This window comes from Colletotrichum lupini, chromosome 3, assembly GCF_023278565.1.
Source record: "Colletotrichum lupini chromosome 3, complete sequence".
In the NCBI taxonomy this organism is placed as follows: Eukaryota; Fungi; Ascomycota; class Sordariomycetes; order Glomerellales; family Glomerellaceae; genus Colletotrichum; species Colletotrichum lupini.
Genome location: NC_064676.1, coordinates 6,881,318 through 6,896,479, shown reverse-complemented (window position 1 = coordinate 6,896,479; position 15,162 = coordinate 6,881,318). Strand labels below are relative to the sequence as shown.

The 15,162-nt window shown below is 51.2% G+C and overlaps 5 protein-coding genes across 5 annotated transcripts; 2 read left to right on the top strand and 3 right to left on the bottom strand.

The window, feature by feature from the left end:
• Window positions 1–513: 513 nt before the first annotated feature.
• CLUP02_06808 (zinc-binding dehydrogenase) lies at window positions 514–1,631 on the bottom strand (the record flags this gene model as incomplete). Its single annotated transcript, XM_049285805.1, has 2 exons — window positions 514–1,379; window positions 1,451–1,631. The coding sequence occupies 2 exons, from the start codon at window positions 1,629–1,631 to the stop codon at window positions 514–516; spliced, it is 1,047 nt and encodes a 348-aa protein (XP_049142948.1).
• A 170-nt stretch (window positions 1,632–1,801) lies between these two features.
• On the bottom strand, window positions 1,802–5,412 carry CLUP02_06807 (uncharacterized protein; the record flags this gene model as incomplete). The annotated part of the gene is made up of 16 exons (XM_049285804.1): window positions 1,802–1,963; window positions 2,022–2,099; window positions 2,161–2,566; window positions 2,644–2,655; window positions 2,750–2,811; window positions 2,875–3,083; window positions 3,146–3,157; window positions 3,221–3,552; window positions 3,627–3,740; window positions 3,792–3,877; window positions 3,938–4,032; window positions 4,058–4,586; window positions 4,673–4,797; window positions 4,850–4,935; window positions 4,999–5,161; window positions 5,238–5,412. The coding sequence occupies 16 exons, from the start codon at window positions 5,410–5,412 to the stop codon at window positions 1,802–1,804; spliced, it is 2,646 nt and encodes an 881-aa protein (XP_049142947.1).
• Window positions 5,413–6,670: 1,258 nt separating this feature from the next.
• Window positions 6,671–7,741, top strand: CLUP02_06806 (uncharacterized protein; the record flags this gene model as incomplete). The annotated part of the gene is made up of 1 exon (XM_049285803.1): window positions 6,671–7,741. The coding sequence occupies one exon, from the start codon at window positions 6,671–6,673 to the stop codon at window positions 7,739–7,741; it is 1,071 nt and encodes a 356-aa protein (XP_049142946.1).
• Window positions 7,742–8,623: 882 nt separating this feature from the next.
• Window positions 8,624–9,673, bottom strand: CLUP02_06805 (glycosyl hydrolase family 11; the record flags this gene model as incomplete). The annotated part of the gene is made up of 3 exons (XM_049285802.1): window positions 8,624–9,187; window positions 9,241–9,325; window positions 9,393–9,673. 3 exons carry the CDS (start codon window positions 9,671–9,673, stop codon window positions 8,624–8,626), a joined length of 930 nt encoding a protein of 309 aa, XP_049142945.1.
• A 3,079-nt stretch (window positions 9,674–12,752) lies between these two features.
• CLUP02_06804 (myo-inositol transporter) lies at window positions 12,753–14,489 on the top strand (the record flags this gene model as incomplete). Its single annotated transcript, XM_049285801.1, has 3 exons — window positions 12,753–13,223; window positions 13,301–13,790; window positions 13,852–14,489. The coding sequence occupies 3 exons, from the start codon at window positions 12,753–12,755 to the stop codon at window positions 14,487–14,489; spliced, it is 1,599 nt and encodes a 532-aa protein (XP_049142944.1).
• Window positions 14,490–15,162: the final 673 nt, after the last annotated feature.

Here is a 15,162-nt window from a genome sequence, read left to right as displayed (position 1 = left end):
CGTGTGTTTGGAGCTGTGTCCGGGGCAACGTCGAGAAAGTCGATGGTTGAAGATGGGATGGCCCCGGCAGAAAGGAGGAGCTTGGGGCAGGATGGCGATCACCGGTTGGTGATGGTGGCAGGAGCGGGTCCCTTTGTAGACTGCATGGCTTACATCCATATACCCCCTATCTTTGCATGTTGGGTACTGGCATAGTCCCCGACACAACGATACCAGCCCTTTACTCAATGCTTCACCAACAGCAACGACATCGCCAACAAGATGATCGGGGTGATCATGTCTCTTATTCAGGTTCCATCCTCCATATCTAGCTAGCAACACAGAAGTCTCGGGCTTTTGGGGGCCTCCACTGAGAGCAGACAGGTCACCCAAAGCACCAGTACAGACAAAAGATATTTGTAATGTTTTCCAATTTGTTTGGCATGCCTTTCTATATGTGCCAGTATCTGGTCATTATGCATAAAATTACAGTGTCATCAAATCATTCCTCAGAGATCTTGGCTCGGGATTCCTTTACAACTTGGCCGCATCCTTGGGGTTCTTGATCTCGACAATCAGCTTGCCCGTGTTGATGCCCTTGTACAGGTCGACGAGACCCTGCTCCGCCGCCTTGAGACCGCCCTTGACGACCGTCTCCTTGCGCTTGATCTTGCCCTCCTCAAGCCACTGCGCAAGATCCTTGCGCGCCTGGCCGTACTCCTGCACAAAGTCGAAGACGATGAAGCCCTGCATCTTGATGCGCATGGTGATGATGTTGGCGTAGTTCTTGGGGCCCTGCGGCGTCGCAGAGTTGTACTGGCTGATACCGCCGCACATGACGAAGCGCGAAAACTCCTTGGCACGCGCCAGCGCCATGTCGAGGATCTCGCCGCCGACGTTGTCAAAGTAGACGTTGATGAAGTCGGGCGTGGCCTCCTTGAACTTTTGCTTGAACTCGGGGTCCTTGTAGTTGAGCGCGACGTCGAAGCCGAGCTCTTCCGTCAACCACTTGCACTTATCGTCCGAGCCGGCGAGACCGACGACGCGCGCGCCCTTGAGCTTGGCGATTTGGCCGGCGACGCTGCCGGTGGCGCCCGCGGCGCCCGAGACGACGACGGTTTCGCCGGGCTTGGGGTCGCCGACGCGGAGCATGCCAAAGTAGGCCGTCAGGGCGGTCATGCCGATGCCGGAGAGGTAGTCGATGGGCTGGGAGACGGCGGGGAAGGAGGAGACGGGCTCGACGCGGCTGTCGTGGACGACGCTGTACTCGGCCCAGCCGCCGAAGGAGGGTAGGACGTCGCCCTCCTTGGCCTTGGAGGACTTGGAGGCGAGGACGCGGCCGACGGTGGCGCCGCGCATGACTTCGCCGATTTGGACGGGAGGGAGGTAGGAGCGGCGGTCTAGATGGAAGTTTGATTAGCACTTGTCCCCGCGAAGATGATCATGGCAGAGTGTAAAGGTCTCGACATACCGTTCAACCAGCCACGCATGGCGGGGTCAAGGGAGAGGTACCAGTTCTCAATGAGGATCTCGCCATCCTTGAGGTCCTCAGCCTTGGGGATAGGCTTCTGCTCAGTCTTGAAGGTCTTGCCGGGGATGATCTCGGCCGTGGGACGCTCGGCCAGCACGACGGAAAGGTTTTGTTGCGACATTTTGGATATGATGTTGTGTGGAAAGAGGAAAGGGTATCAAGGAAGACGAATGGTATGTATTTGAGATTATAAGCAAACACCACAGAATACGAGACAACTGATTCACAGAGCCTTTCCAAGCCGAGAGTAGAGGAGCAGAGGGAGCTCTTTTAGTAGTCGGGACATCCAGTCTATTTCGCAAACTCTGAAATCGCCCGTTTGCTTTCGTGTCCCACGTTTCCTCCGCCGCTTTCGCGGATTACACTTACCCCTCCAAGCTTCATGGCCGCGGTCAAGCGTGCGGTGCCAGCGGTGGACGCTTGGTGCGTGAGTCGCTTGCACCGAGTTTTTGCCTTTGGCTCATGTCATGACTTCATGCCCCGCGCCGGAGCAGGATGACCAAGACGGGACATTGGCCCGCACGAGCTCCGAAGGACTCGACGAGCTGGCGAACGATCGAGGAATGTTCTCCGGCGCACGGAGCATGGGCTAGTAGGGATGGGGCCTGGAGGCTCTCTTTTTTTTTTTTTTTTTTTCCTCTGCCTTTCACTTTGCTTTGTGTCTGTCCCCTTTTTCGAACAGTCGACGCACCACACGGTGATACGGTACCACAGTACCACGGGCACACAGATTGTCTACCTAGCAGACTTTCGGATGCAGAGTGGTGGATGGATAAACCAAGATGGGTGTGTGGGTGTGGCGTGTGGCCGATTTCCCCGGAGTGGCCGCCCGAACAACAAATGGAGTCGGAGGGTCTTTTCCCACCGGACCTTTTCTTCATATGGGTTAAGGAGGGGCTGGCGGGCTGCGGGCAACGCGCGACCCTAGCTAGACTGCTTCTGCTCCGAGGGGCAGGACACAAGGTCGATACTCGATATGAAGGTGGCAGGTCGCAGACTCTCTCGCTCCAGGAGTTCAGGAAGATTTCCGTACCAAAAGGCGGCGGATTACTGCGTCTGCAATGTCTGCATCTGCGTCCGCGTCTGCGCCTCGTCTCGTTCCCGTGGTGGAGCTAGATAAAATCGAGCATGACGACATGCCGAGGCTTGAGACAATGGCACCTCAACTTGTCATCTCTTGCTCAGCTCTCTGCATTGGGCCTATCAGATCTCTCATCCTGTCGGAGGCTCTGAAGACACGGCGGGACATTATCTCCCTTGAACTCTGGAGCCTTGGACGTCGGAGGATTCGAGAGGCACCACTGGACAACACGCAGGCGGCGTTGTCATCAGCCCCTCGCCCATCGCTCGGTAGTGCAACTGACAGCTCTCAGGGTCCCCCGGAAGCGAAGCTGCAATGCTTGCGATTGCGGCCGATGCGACCATGCGGGAACGGGGACGTCGGGAACGGAGATGTGCTGGGGTGCTGGCCGTTGACCGTTCCATTGATGATCCCAAAAGGAGGGTCGCGGGGTGGGTTGAGTGTTCGAGAAGCGGGTTTGGGGCGGGCCAAGGATGTGCAATGCCGTCCGGGCTTAGAAATGCTGAAACTCAAAAGGTCCAGAGATAATCGGGATTATCATCCACCTCGTGTACCTCGTGTCGGGGCTGTCGGGGTTGAATCCTCGTTCCTGAATTCTCGCAGCTATCTGTATTCGTAATACTCCGTACGTGCAGATACTGGCGTGACTGCTGGGCTGTCTGTTTGGCTGGCACCGGACGCGCTACTAATCATCGCCAATCGAAAAAGGCCCTGCGAGTGCGAGATGGATGGAACATGGTGAGGTTGGGCGAGTCCCGATTGGACGACGGCGACGGCGTCCAAGGCGGCTTTGAAATGGGAGTGGGCGAGCCGAGGCAATTCGTGGGGAATGAACTCTGTGTGCCCTTTGCTTTTTTTGGCTTCACCGACGGTCGAAGCTCCCAATTCGGCCCCGTCCGGACCTGTAGTTCGGCCGGCCGGCGAATTATCCTTCCATGCAGTTCCAGATCGCCCAATCAGGCTGATGTGTCAGCGCCCCGCCTGAACCTCGGGACCCATCAGTTTTCTGACCGAAGTTTACCGAGGAGTACCCACAATCGCGACCTTGATGGCTCGGTCATTCTCGGTGAGACTCGGTGAGGTGAATCGCTCAGGGATATCGCATCGTGTTTCTTTGGGTTAATGTCGTAGTATTGAACGAAGCGCGTGCTTACCAGATGGAGTCAGTACGCAGAGAAGTGTTTGAACAGATGCACTGACACATTTAGCAGATTATGGGATAGTATTGCCAAATGTAGTTGTATTAAGAAAGACCCTATGACATGTTGCTTACCTCCCTGGTCCGCCTAATTGACTGACCACTAACTTCGCAAGAAAATGTCAAGCAAATGACGCAGCTAATTTACATAGAAGGCCACACCCTTCTGTTTGAAGCCCTTCGTGAGATAAATCAGATCCTTCTCATCAATCCTAGGCCAATCACTCATCAAGCTCTGCTGCTCTTCAATGGTGTCAAGTTGATGCACGAACGGATTTGTGCAGCTCAAACAAATCTCGTGGAGGTTCATCATACATGTCGCCTCGAGGAGCTTTATCAAGCAAGATGTGAGGTGCCTTTGTCCCCGAGATTTTGAGCTTCTTCAAGCTGAGAGGTGGCGTTTCTAGTAAAAGGTACCCATTTTCATCGGGGGCCATGCACTTGGGGGGTCCAAGTACCACATCTTGACAAAGATGAACCTCTTCAAGATTCCTAAAGTGCCGAAGCGATCCAATAACATTCCTTTTTGCAAGCTTCTCCTGCATGAACTGATTACGATTGCGGTAATACACATGCGTCGGTGCGTACTGACCCTCCCACCCAAACCATGGTCCGATAACCAAATGCTTCAGGGCTTTGGGTACCTTTATGCTGATTTGATCAACTATTTGACGTGGGGTGATCTCCAAATCGAGGCTCCAGTTGTTCCAACTCAGCTCTTGGATGATGCTACCGTCGGGGGACTCGTCCCGACTGAAGATGAAGACCTCCAGCGATCTACAGCACTCAAGCAGAGGCTGAAAGAAGTTGCGAAGATAAATCGGCAGTGTGTTAGCTTTAGGCGTCTGAGATGAACCAAGGTTGGGTAACCGTGACAGGGCACGGGATCGTTCAAGAACTTGAGTTGTGTGATGCCGTGGATATGAAGACTGGTGATATTTGGAAGCTTGCCAATCAGTTGACTACCACCCCACGCGGGAGTAAGTTCAGTTGATACAGCCTGGCCTTCTGCAGAGCAAGCGCAGAGAAAGTGCAGAGAAAACGGAGACTCTTGATCGACCTGTAGACAGGCCAGCCTTGGAATCGGTGATGTGAAGCTTGGCGTCCTTGAGACGAGTGAGACCCCTCGACGATGATGTCGAGCCTCTCGAAGTTTGGTAACGATGCTAACGCTCTCGATATTGATGGGTGTAAGTCATTAGGGCAAACACAGAGGCGTTATCAGGGACAAAGCCATATACACCAAAGAAAGAGATTGGCCTCAACGTATCGAATGTCGGCCAAGGAGCCGCCCCTATGGGCCTACTGGATACCTCGCTGACGAACCAGGGCATCGTAGGTGATGGGATACGAGAGGCGCTTGTGATGTAAGCTGAAAGTATGTCGCAAGTGTGGTGCGGCAAGGTACCGAAACGTTTTGCATGTCAAGCTTAAGTTCTCGAGGGCACCACGCCCGGCCACTGTAGGCTCGCAGCCGTGATCGCACGACTGGCAAGACTGGCACAGAGCGTGAATGATATGTTCCACGATTTTGGATGGGAGGTTGAGGAGAGCTCGTGGTGTGATTTTATTGAGTGAGCCTGGGCCGCTTGAGTAGTATGTGTCTTGTGAGGTTTGTTCCATCTTGACGAATTGTGACTGTCGTTGATGTGTTCGAGTGTCAGGACTTCCAAGGGACTGTGTGACTATTACTACAGTAGCTTTGGCGGCTTAGGAGATTTGAGGGAATCCTGGTGGTTTTTTATGATCAAGAGGGAAGTGAATTTTTTGATTCAATCAGAAATGCTGCGGTGGAAGACGATGGTGGAAGGTTATCAATGAACTGAAAGTCATGTAATTTCTGCGGAAAATCATGCATATCAAAGCCGTCTACGGAGAAAGAGGTCAAACTCAATACTCGAGGTCACCGTTGTCCAGGCTTCCAAAACGTACGCAGGGTTACGTTGCTACGGCGCAGGGTCGATGGCTCATTGCGCGATATCTCCTTCGGACCACCTTGCACTTGAGTGGTAGGTCTCAAACATGTTCCGATTGAAGCTATCGTTCGTAAGTTGCTCGATGACTCGCTGCCTACTACATTAGTTCGCCAGCATGATCGGACATCATGTCACTTTTCGTTCAATTGAGTCAATATTTCCTTGAGATCGATCTATCTCCGATACGACTGACCTCTCACGAGCTGCGTATCGCCACAGAAATGAAGGAATCCAAATGGGAAGCAAACTTTGAACGTCAGGGTGTTTATTCTTTTGAATCTCTATAAAAAACTCCCCAGACTTTGGCAACCTCGTTGGTCAAACCCCGACCGATAGCCGAGTCAACGCACAGCGGGCATCGTCTCAGGTTTACAATTTTTGGACTGATTCACCTGTAAATTTTCATTCACGCTTGTGAGCAGACAAGTTTCCTTATCGATTTCACCATTGTACCGCTGCCACGCTGTGCTTGTGAGTGTTATTTCTCGTACTGTTGACTAGCCAGCTCCAGGAGCTGTATTCAACCCTTCTATCACAGTCGCCTTTTGTCTCGCACCTCGCAAATCCTCGTTCCTCCCTCCCTCTTTTTCACCCAGATTTGTCTCGACCAGGCCCTGTGTTGCCTATCTCAATACAGCTCTCTATAACGACCCGTGAGAATACCCCTCACTTTCATTTCGGCCTGTTTGCCCGTCAATCGATCATCCTGTTCGCTTGACTATATTCGTTGTTCGTAACACAATAGTAGGCTTCGAATATAACTGGTATGGTACATCCATTCCGCAACCTCTTCAACTTTTACTCAAGGCTTGAATCACCTACTGACAAACTTTAGCCTTCATAAGATCCTCGCAATGGGGAGAACCAGGGTGGAGACTAAACCTCAGAGTCGAGGCTTTCAATTCATGGACGACCTCCCATACGAGATCTTGAATGAAATTGGCCTTCATCTTCCCGCAAAGGATACTCTATCAATCATTCGGTGCTCGCGTAAATGTGCAGCTATTTTCGGATGGAGTCTTTACCGCCTAGACTCACTCAATGGCCACCAGGCCCTCATTTGGGGTGCTAGAACCGGCCGACTGAGTGCCGTGAAGATGGCTATTGCTCACGGGGCAGGCCCCCTCAGTCCTGTCATTTATCCTGATTATGATGCTGAAGCTACTCTCCAGAGAGAGACTGCACTAAGTGTTGCAATCGAGAACAACAAGATCGAGGTTGCACGATATCTCCTCAAGGCCTGCCACTCAATCGAAAACGTCTGGGCTGAGAAGAGCTATCTTCTTCACTCAGTCAAGTGTCCCAAGCTCATGGAAGCCCTTCTCGCCGGAGGGTTTTCCAATGGAGTCAATACCTTGGGACAGCCAGATACGTGGAACAACGATGACGTGACCCCGTTAGTTGCGGCTATTGAGCAAAAACATCCTGTCAGCACGATTCGCACACTGCTGAAGTTCGGGGCCGACCCCAATTCGAAGAACGTTTCTTCAATGCGCCCGAATGTGTCTGCTTTTCATATTGGACTCTGGAGCGATCAAGCTCCAGTGGTGAAGACACTGATAGAGCACAATGCAGATGTAAACGAGGCCGATGGACCGGAACCGTGGTCGAAAACTCCTCTAGGTACCGTTCTTCAACAGGCCCGTTCGTTCTGCGATGAGATCGTAGCCTTACTTTTGCGCCACGGAGCTGATCCAAACCTGTCCACACGAGAACCCGGCGCTGGAGCGAACCCCATCATGCTCGCTACCTCCCCAGACGTCCTGCCTAAGACGTTTGCACGTCTCCTCGCCAAAGGTGCTCACGTTGATGAAAAAGTACAATTCGAACTTGAGCAGGTACTTCGGTCAACGAAAAGCGATGTCCTGCGGTGGGGCTCCACGTTTCCCGGTCAGGCTTGGCGGAACACAGATCATAAGCTTCAAATACTTCGTCAACATAGTGAAGGTCTGCTAGAACAGACTCATTGGATCTAGAATGGCCACGACAAAGTAAAATAGCTGGCAACACAAGACCTCACGGCCAGCATGTAATGCGACGATACAGGCAAGAATGAGGATAATAGGCCCATCTGAGAGTAAGGTCTGAGGATTGTAAGGTTTGGTGCTTTCTGGCAAGTGGCAATACTGCTTCTTTCCGGTGTGGCCTGTCATAAGGTAGACAATGACGGAGGTAGTGCCAGGAGACGACATCTCGTAGCTTACAAATCCAGACGACTTGTTGCCTCATCAATTGTCTGTAAGGTTCAAAGTCAGTCCGCAGATAGATACCTCGGGCTGTTGTTATACGAGATCTTTCGGTGTTTGTCTGCCCCTGCCCCAGTCCCGTCCCGCAGGCCGGCCTATTCCTGCATCTTGCGATGCCGCAATTTTCTTGTTCTCTTCTCTTATATTTCCTTTTTATTTGGCTGGCCGTAAATGATGGTGTATTAACTCTACTGCGCTGCTTTTAATCGAAGTCCTTACAACGGCTGTGTTCTCTACATACCTATTGTAATACCAGTACCTTATATGACATGTCAAGAGGTTGAATTGTACGACGCTACAGGTATCCAAGGTATGTGTCATTGGTGACATCATGAGATGAATTGGAACCACATCTGTTGCGCAAACACCCATGCAGGACAGACGTATAGGTAAATATCAATACAAGCTAATGACTACATGTATTTCCCCCCCCTTCCAAATTTGATGCCAAATAGAGAAAGGTCACGACTTAGGTCCGCACTTTGACATATTCAATCAAACGCATTATTTTCTTGAGACACCAGAACACGGTTCATTGAGGACTTCTCCATGGTCTTAGCCTGTGCTCTAAGTAAGATGGCATGCCTTTCAGGGCATCCTCGTTCCTAAGTCCTAGACTTTACAGGCACTGGGAGTACCACTGGTTCGACGCCTGGCACGTGGACCCAGATTGACAGCAAGTCGGTCCAGTAAAGCCAGATCCTCCGCATTGAGCCCACTTTGCAGCACACTAGCAAGGGGATAATGCATCAGTAAAAGACGACTAGGGGTAAAGAGATGGGGCCTCACAGTTCCATCACCACCGCTGCTGGGCGGAGGGCTAGTCACAGGCGGGCTTGTGCCGCCGCCACCAGCATCTGATGCACCGACAGTGATTGTAGAAGAGCCGCTGCTGAAGTATCCTTCCGTGGCAACGATCATGTAGTCGTGAGTGCCGAGGTTCAGGCCCACCTGAGCCCAGGCATTGAAGTGATTGCCGGTCGTGACTGTTCCGCCCACGCGTTTCGTCTGGCGGACGGACCAATACTGCTGAAAGGTCTTTGTGCCGTCGATGGAGGGGGCATTGGTTCGCGTGCTAACGTAGATGTCGTAGGTTCCACCATCACTGGTGACGGTTCCCTTCTTGGTAGCGCCGCTGGAAGGGTTGTAGGTACCGAAGGACTCGACGATGTAGTACTGCGTAGGAAGCTTAGCAGATGTTGGGTTGGGTCAGAAAATGTCAGGCAAACCTCTATCAGGGGGTTTCTAGTCCAGCCATAGATCGCGAGGTAGCTGTTGCCGTTCGGGTTATAGCTGCCGGAATACGTGATAGTTCTGAAAAGTAGGGTGTTGTCAGTAGCGTGCTCAAGATTTGACCCGGGTAAGTATGGGATGATTGTACCTCGGCCCACCGGGATTCCAGCCTTTCCCTCCGACAAAGTTACCACCAGTTTGCCAGACGACACTGTATTGGCCACCTGCGCCATTGGTATAAGTAACTTGAGATCCACCGTCAGTCCACCAGGAGTAATAGTAGCCGTTGTTTGTTCCAGTAGACGAAGGAGTTGACTGGCGCTTCATCAACTCTCCAGGAGCAGAGAGAACACTAGCCACGGAGGCGAACGCCAGGAAAAGCGAGTTGAAAGTGACCATGATGACTTGATTGCTAATTTTGTCTGTCATTCAGGCTGGTCATGTTTCAGACGAAGGCGAAGTCTGTGGTTTTATATCTGTAGCATGATATGCTAGTCTCGGTATCGGTCTACAAAAGTGACTTAAGAACGCCGAATGTAACACACACTTTCTTCCAAAAATTGATACTGGTGCCGCCGCGCCAATGAGTTAAACTCATGTACCCCGAAAAACCGATCGGTCCCCGTCCTTGGGTTCCAGACGGGTGCAATGTCACTTCGTTCCATCTCAAGTTTCTTAGACTTCACCCGGAACCAGGTCCTTGGCGTCGGTCCCAGTGCAAGTTAATCAACCTGGTTGAATACCTTTCATCAGTCCAAGTTTGTTCCAAGAATTTCGTGCTGGTTTGTGGTTTTCCATCAACACGATGCAGGCGTTTCTCCCATTTCTTTGTAGCTCTCTGCTATTGTATGGAAAATGTCGATGAAGATTCTAGCATGATCAAGTCCGCAAAGTACCTTAGTGAAGTGCACCTGAATAAAGCCTAGGTATGACATGTTGCGGTGTTGTATCAGCACCTCTCAAAGGGGTTGAAAAATGAAGTCGGAGTATCTAGACCGTGTCTAAATGCTAACATCTTTGAGCTTCTTAGGATTTCTGGGTTGATTAATATGGCAATAGCGATTTACCCGGCGGCAAAAGGGTGAGAGAGGCCGCTTGGTCGACATTTCCCGTCTAGCCTCCCGAACTGTGGGGGGCCTCAAAACAGCCGGACATGGGCCACACAACGTGCAGTAACACTGAGACAACTACATTATATCAGACCTTGGTCTCTACAAAGCCTTGAATCCGAACATCAGGTACCCTCCACGATGCTTTTACTCTGTAAGTACCACGGAGCATCGCTGATAACCTCCGCTTCTAGTTGGGGCTAGTGGCACAGTGGCGTATTAGGTTCTGAGGAAGTCTTGCTCTGGTTCAAATTACCCGGTAATATAGTACCATTCAATGCCATTCCCTCGATCTCTCAATCTCTCAATAGAGGAATAATAGAGGAATGGGGACATCTCGGCCTATTTGCTATAAGACCGGTAGAAGAAGCCGGTCTTTCGGGTCCGAGGCCGTGTGGAGCCGAACATCCACCTCGGCGAAGATCCTGCCCGTGTCAGACCCGGGAATACACTCCGCTCCGAAGGAATAGAAAAACAGAGGTTTGCTAAAGGTGGCCAATGTCAGACCACGGCTAGAAATTGCAATATTACAATTTCAAGCTCGAGGAATGTGAGAAAGCATTTTCTTTGCTTGCATTCGCATGTTCAGTTTCAAATTGACAACTCAATTTACAGGAGTATGAGCTCAGCTCGTGTACCCTCCCTCCCTGTTTGAGAAAGGAATCCCGCACAAGTCCTTGGTCATTTTTCGCGTGATCGACTGAACCAACTGCAAGCATACAAATACGTTCTGGGAATGTCCAAAGTATGACCCTTAGTAGAAGATAGATGCATGTATAAGTATACCATGGTGTAGTCTGTCCTTTAGACTTTTGGTATGCTTGTCCATTCCGCATCCTCACAATTACACGCCAGCTAAGATATCAGCTTGATTCTTCCACGTCAAGTGAAGTATGCCCTGACTTGTGCAAATCGGTCGGGTTGGATGCTTGTAGCGCGTCAGGTTTGAGACCAACGGTCTAGCCCCTTGACAGTGCATGCGCTGAGAGGATTGCTTTCACGAATGGCAGGCTGCCGGAAAGTGGTTTCCGACCCACACAATGATTATAAAACCTTCCTCTCATCTTCCACAGTGAACAGTGTGCTGAAACATTGTGGCTAGTTCAGAAGCTCGAATGTCGCGTGCTGAACGGAAGGTTCATCATGATGCATCTCCTACTATTGGTTTCGTCGTAATCAAGTAGTACATTTACCCAATCTACCCTACCTCTCCATCGCGTCCACACACTACTACAACTTGTCGGTTGGAGAACGTGAGTGTGTTACCATATCCCTCCGCAATGGTGTTCATAAATACGAGGCTGCTTGGGAAGGATGTGGTCCCAGATCACCCCTACAAAAATCTTAAATAAATCAGTATCTATGGCGTGACGTTATAGAGGAAGCACCCTTACATGCCGATCTTACTGGTGTTCGCCGGAGATTTTGGCCTCTCGGAGGGGTGGTCCTCTATTCGCCTAGATGAGGACAGTACAGATATTCCAGTATAGACCTCAGAAGGGGCGAAACGGCGGAAATGTCCATCTTCAAGGGGATACTTCCGACATTACGTCAACCTTCGGGCTTTCATGGAGGCCTTTTCCGTCAAGATTATCATACTATGGAATGTTGCAGCGTATCCAGACTGTTTACTCATCCAAAAGAATGGTCAGCGGCCGCAAAACCGAAGCAATCAGGGCGGCGCAAGAGTTGACTCCCCTGTTAACGGCAATAATTCCAGCCCGCGGCTCGGGTTCGTCACGGAAACGACTGCCTCATTGTCCAGAGAGAGTAAAAAGCGCGCGGCGCTAGACAGGCCTGACTCGACGAGCTGGGCGATGGACTGTCGCACAATTGGTGGGGGCGCTCGCAATGGCTCCATTTCCCCAGACGAATCCTAGTCTGCTACCCCGCGAATCCAGATTTCCCCCAAACTTCCCCGTGCTTCAGACCCGCTGGAGACCCAACAGATACGACAGACTAGAGTCAAGAAAGTGTTACTGACCTATAGAAACAATGAGCAATGTCAGACGGCTGGAATTTCCTTGGATGTTAGACATCGAGATGAGGGCTTGGACAGTGTTCGCCTGGTCAGATAAGGGCCAACCCCGCAACAGCTCTCCCCATGGGACGGTTTAAACCTGCCGGGAATCATCCCGTACGCTAGTACGACGTGTCTTGTCCTTGCTTTTGTCACTCTAGAACTTGAGTGTGAGCCTTCATCTGATACCGATCCCCAAGCGTGTGGTGAAGTTGCAAAGTCTATAAAGCTTGCCCATTCCACCGGTGTCGAGTTCGTAGACATGGGCAATATCTCAGAGAACCCCTCTCCAGTTGAGATCTTCATGTCCTGATAAGGTCTTTAGTTGTAACTCCTTTCTTCTGATCAGAAATCCTCTAACCTACGGCCAACTTTCGCCATGGGATTGCCCGATGATTCCTCCAAGCAGGGCGTCCAGCACGTCGAGCAGAACAATGCAGTCAGCGACGCAGTCAAGGCCATAGAGAACCGTGACCTAGAGCGGATCGAGGAAACCAAGCCAGGTACCTTTGTCTGGCTCTGTGTTGCGGCAACCGCGATCGGAGGCATGCTCTTTGGCTACGATACTGGCGTCATCTCCGGAGTTCTTGTTGTTATCGGTCAAGACCTCGACAACAAAGACCTGACTCATTCAGAAAAGGAGTTGATCACGGCAGTCACCGCAGCCGGAGCCTTGATTGGCGCCGTCATTGCCGGTATTACTGCTGACAAGTACGGAAGAAAGCCTGCTATCTGGTTCGCCTCTATCCTCTTTACGATCGGTGCCCTGCTCCAGGCTACCTCTTTCACGATTGCGCAAATGACCGTTGGTCGACTTGTGATCGGCTTTGGTGTCGGCTCTGCATCCATGGTGAGCCTCTATATCTCTATGCTTTTCCGCAACAGACTTGACCGGGGTCCGTGTGCTAACATAGGTTGTTTTCTTAGATCGTGCCATTATACATCGCAGAGATTTCCCCTGCCAGATTCAGAGGCCGAATGATCTCAATCGACATGATCTTCCTTGGTGCCGGATCTGTGCTTGCGTACGCTTTCGCCGCAGCCTTCAATACGACCGCACACGGCTGGAGATACATGGTTGGAATCGGCGGGGTTCCTTCAATCATACTCGGTATTCTCCTTTTCTGGTGTCCAGAGTCACCTCGTCAACTCATGTTCCACGGCAACCGAAACGACTGTATCCGGGTTCTGCGACAAATCTACCCCAACGGCAGTGAAGATGAAATCGCGGACAAAGTGATCTCCATTGAGCGCGGCATCAACCAAGCCAAGGTCCTCAACGAAGAAATTTCCCTCCGAAAGTCTGTCACCAGCCTATTCAAGGTCCCAGCCAACCTGCGAGCAGTTACCTCAGCTTGTGGCCTTATGGCTGCCCAGCAGCTCTGCGGGTTTAATACACTTATGTATTACAGTTCCAGTACGGTGCCACGAATCCTTATACACTGTGCTGCGTGTGCCATGCTAATCAGAGTCTCAAGGTTTATTCCAGATCGTCGGCTTCTCGAACCCCGTTGCTGTTGGTACCGTTGTAGCAGGTACCAACTTCATCTTCACAGTATTGTCCATCTTCCTTATTGACAGAATCGGCCGGCGAAGAATCCTGCTCTGGACGATGTGGGGTATGCCCGTCTGCCTTGCCGTTGCCGCCATTGCGTTCCACTGGATCCCCTTGGACAACAACACTCTAGAGCTGACCACCAAGGAAGTTGGTTGGCCCGCAACCCTGGTCCTGGTTGCAATGATCATGTTCGTGGCCTTCTACGCTGCGGGTTTGGGCTGTGTCCCGTGGCAGGCGAACGAGTTTCTCCCTATGGAAGTCCGAGCTATGGGGACCATGATGATCAACATCTTCAACTGGGGTCCGAACATCATCGTCTCTTCGACGTTCTTGTCAATGATGCGAGGCATGACCCCATCAGGCACGTTTGGTTTATACGCTGGGCTATCTTTCTTGGGCTGGGTGTTTGTGATCTTCTGCTTCCCTGAAGCAGCGAACATGACGTTGGAGGAGATCAGGGTAGTTTTCGAGCACGGATTCGGCGTGAGATATGCCGAGGAATGGCGAAAGCAGAGGAAACTCGATGTCCAAGCCCGGAAGGAGGAGAACACCGTGTGAAAAATAGTCTATGACGTTTCCTGTGTTCATCAAGAAAGGGTATCAAGGCCTAGAAAATGGTTCAAAATTGTAGCCTGAAACTGTCGATTGTAGCGAGAATCTGAAAATGATAATAAAATTGACCTGGCCAAACGCAAATTTTCAACTTTAATGCAGGAAACCCTCCTTGACAGTGTGTTGTTAGTCACATTATGCTTCTTGCTCGAGTAAGATGAGTGTAACACTAGAGTGCTGCTACAAGCTCCCCCGAGTATTGACGTACCCTTCTCCGTAGAAGATGTCGTAGTGCGCGCTCAGACGTCGATAGTTATGTTCCTCTGCAGCTCATTGCCAGTTGACGATAGTATCAGGCCAAAGCCAACGATGAAGCTATCATGGCGGCAGCTCTAATCTGGCTTCAACAGATCGTGATAGGCAAGAGATACTCTGCGATGGATACAATCTCACGGTCCCGACCAAGAAGGCGAGGATTTCTTGAATCACTTTGCTGAGATTGGGCTAACTTTGCAGTTACTTCATCTGAAATTGACACAAAGCAAAAGCATGGCCTAGTGCCCAAGCAGCATGATAATCATGAAACATGAAGTAAACAGGAAGTTACGAGAAGGCCACAGTAGCCACCGCTCAGTCAATCACAAACATCCGGTCAAACTGGTGTGCGGCAGTGGCCCAG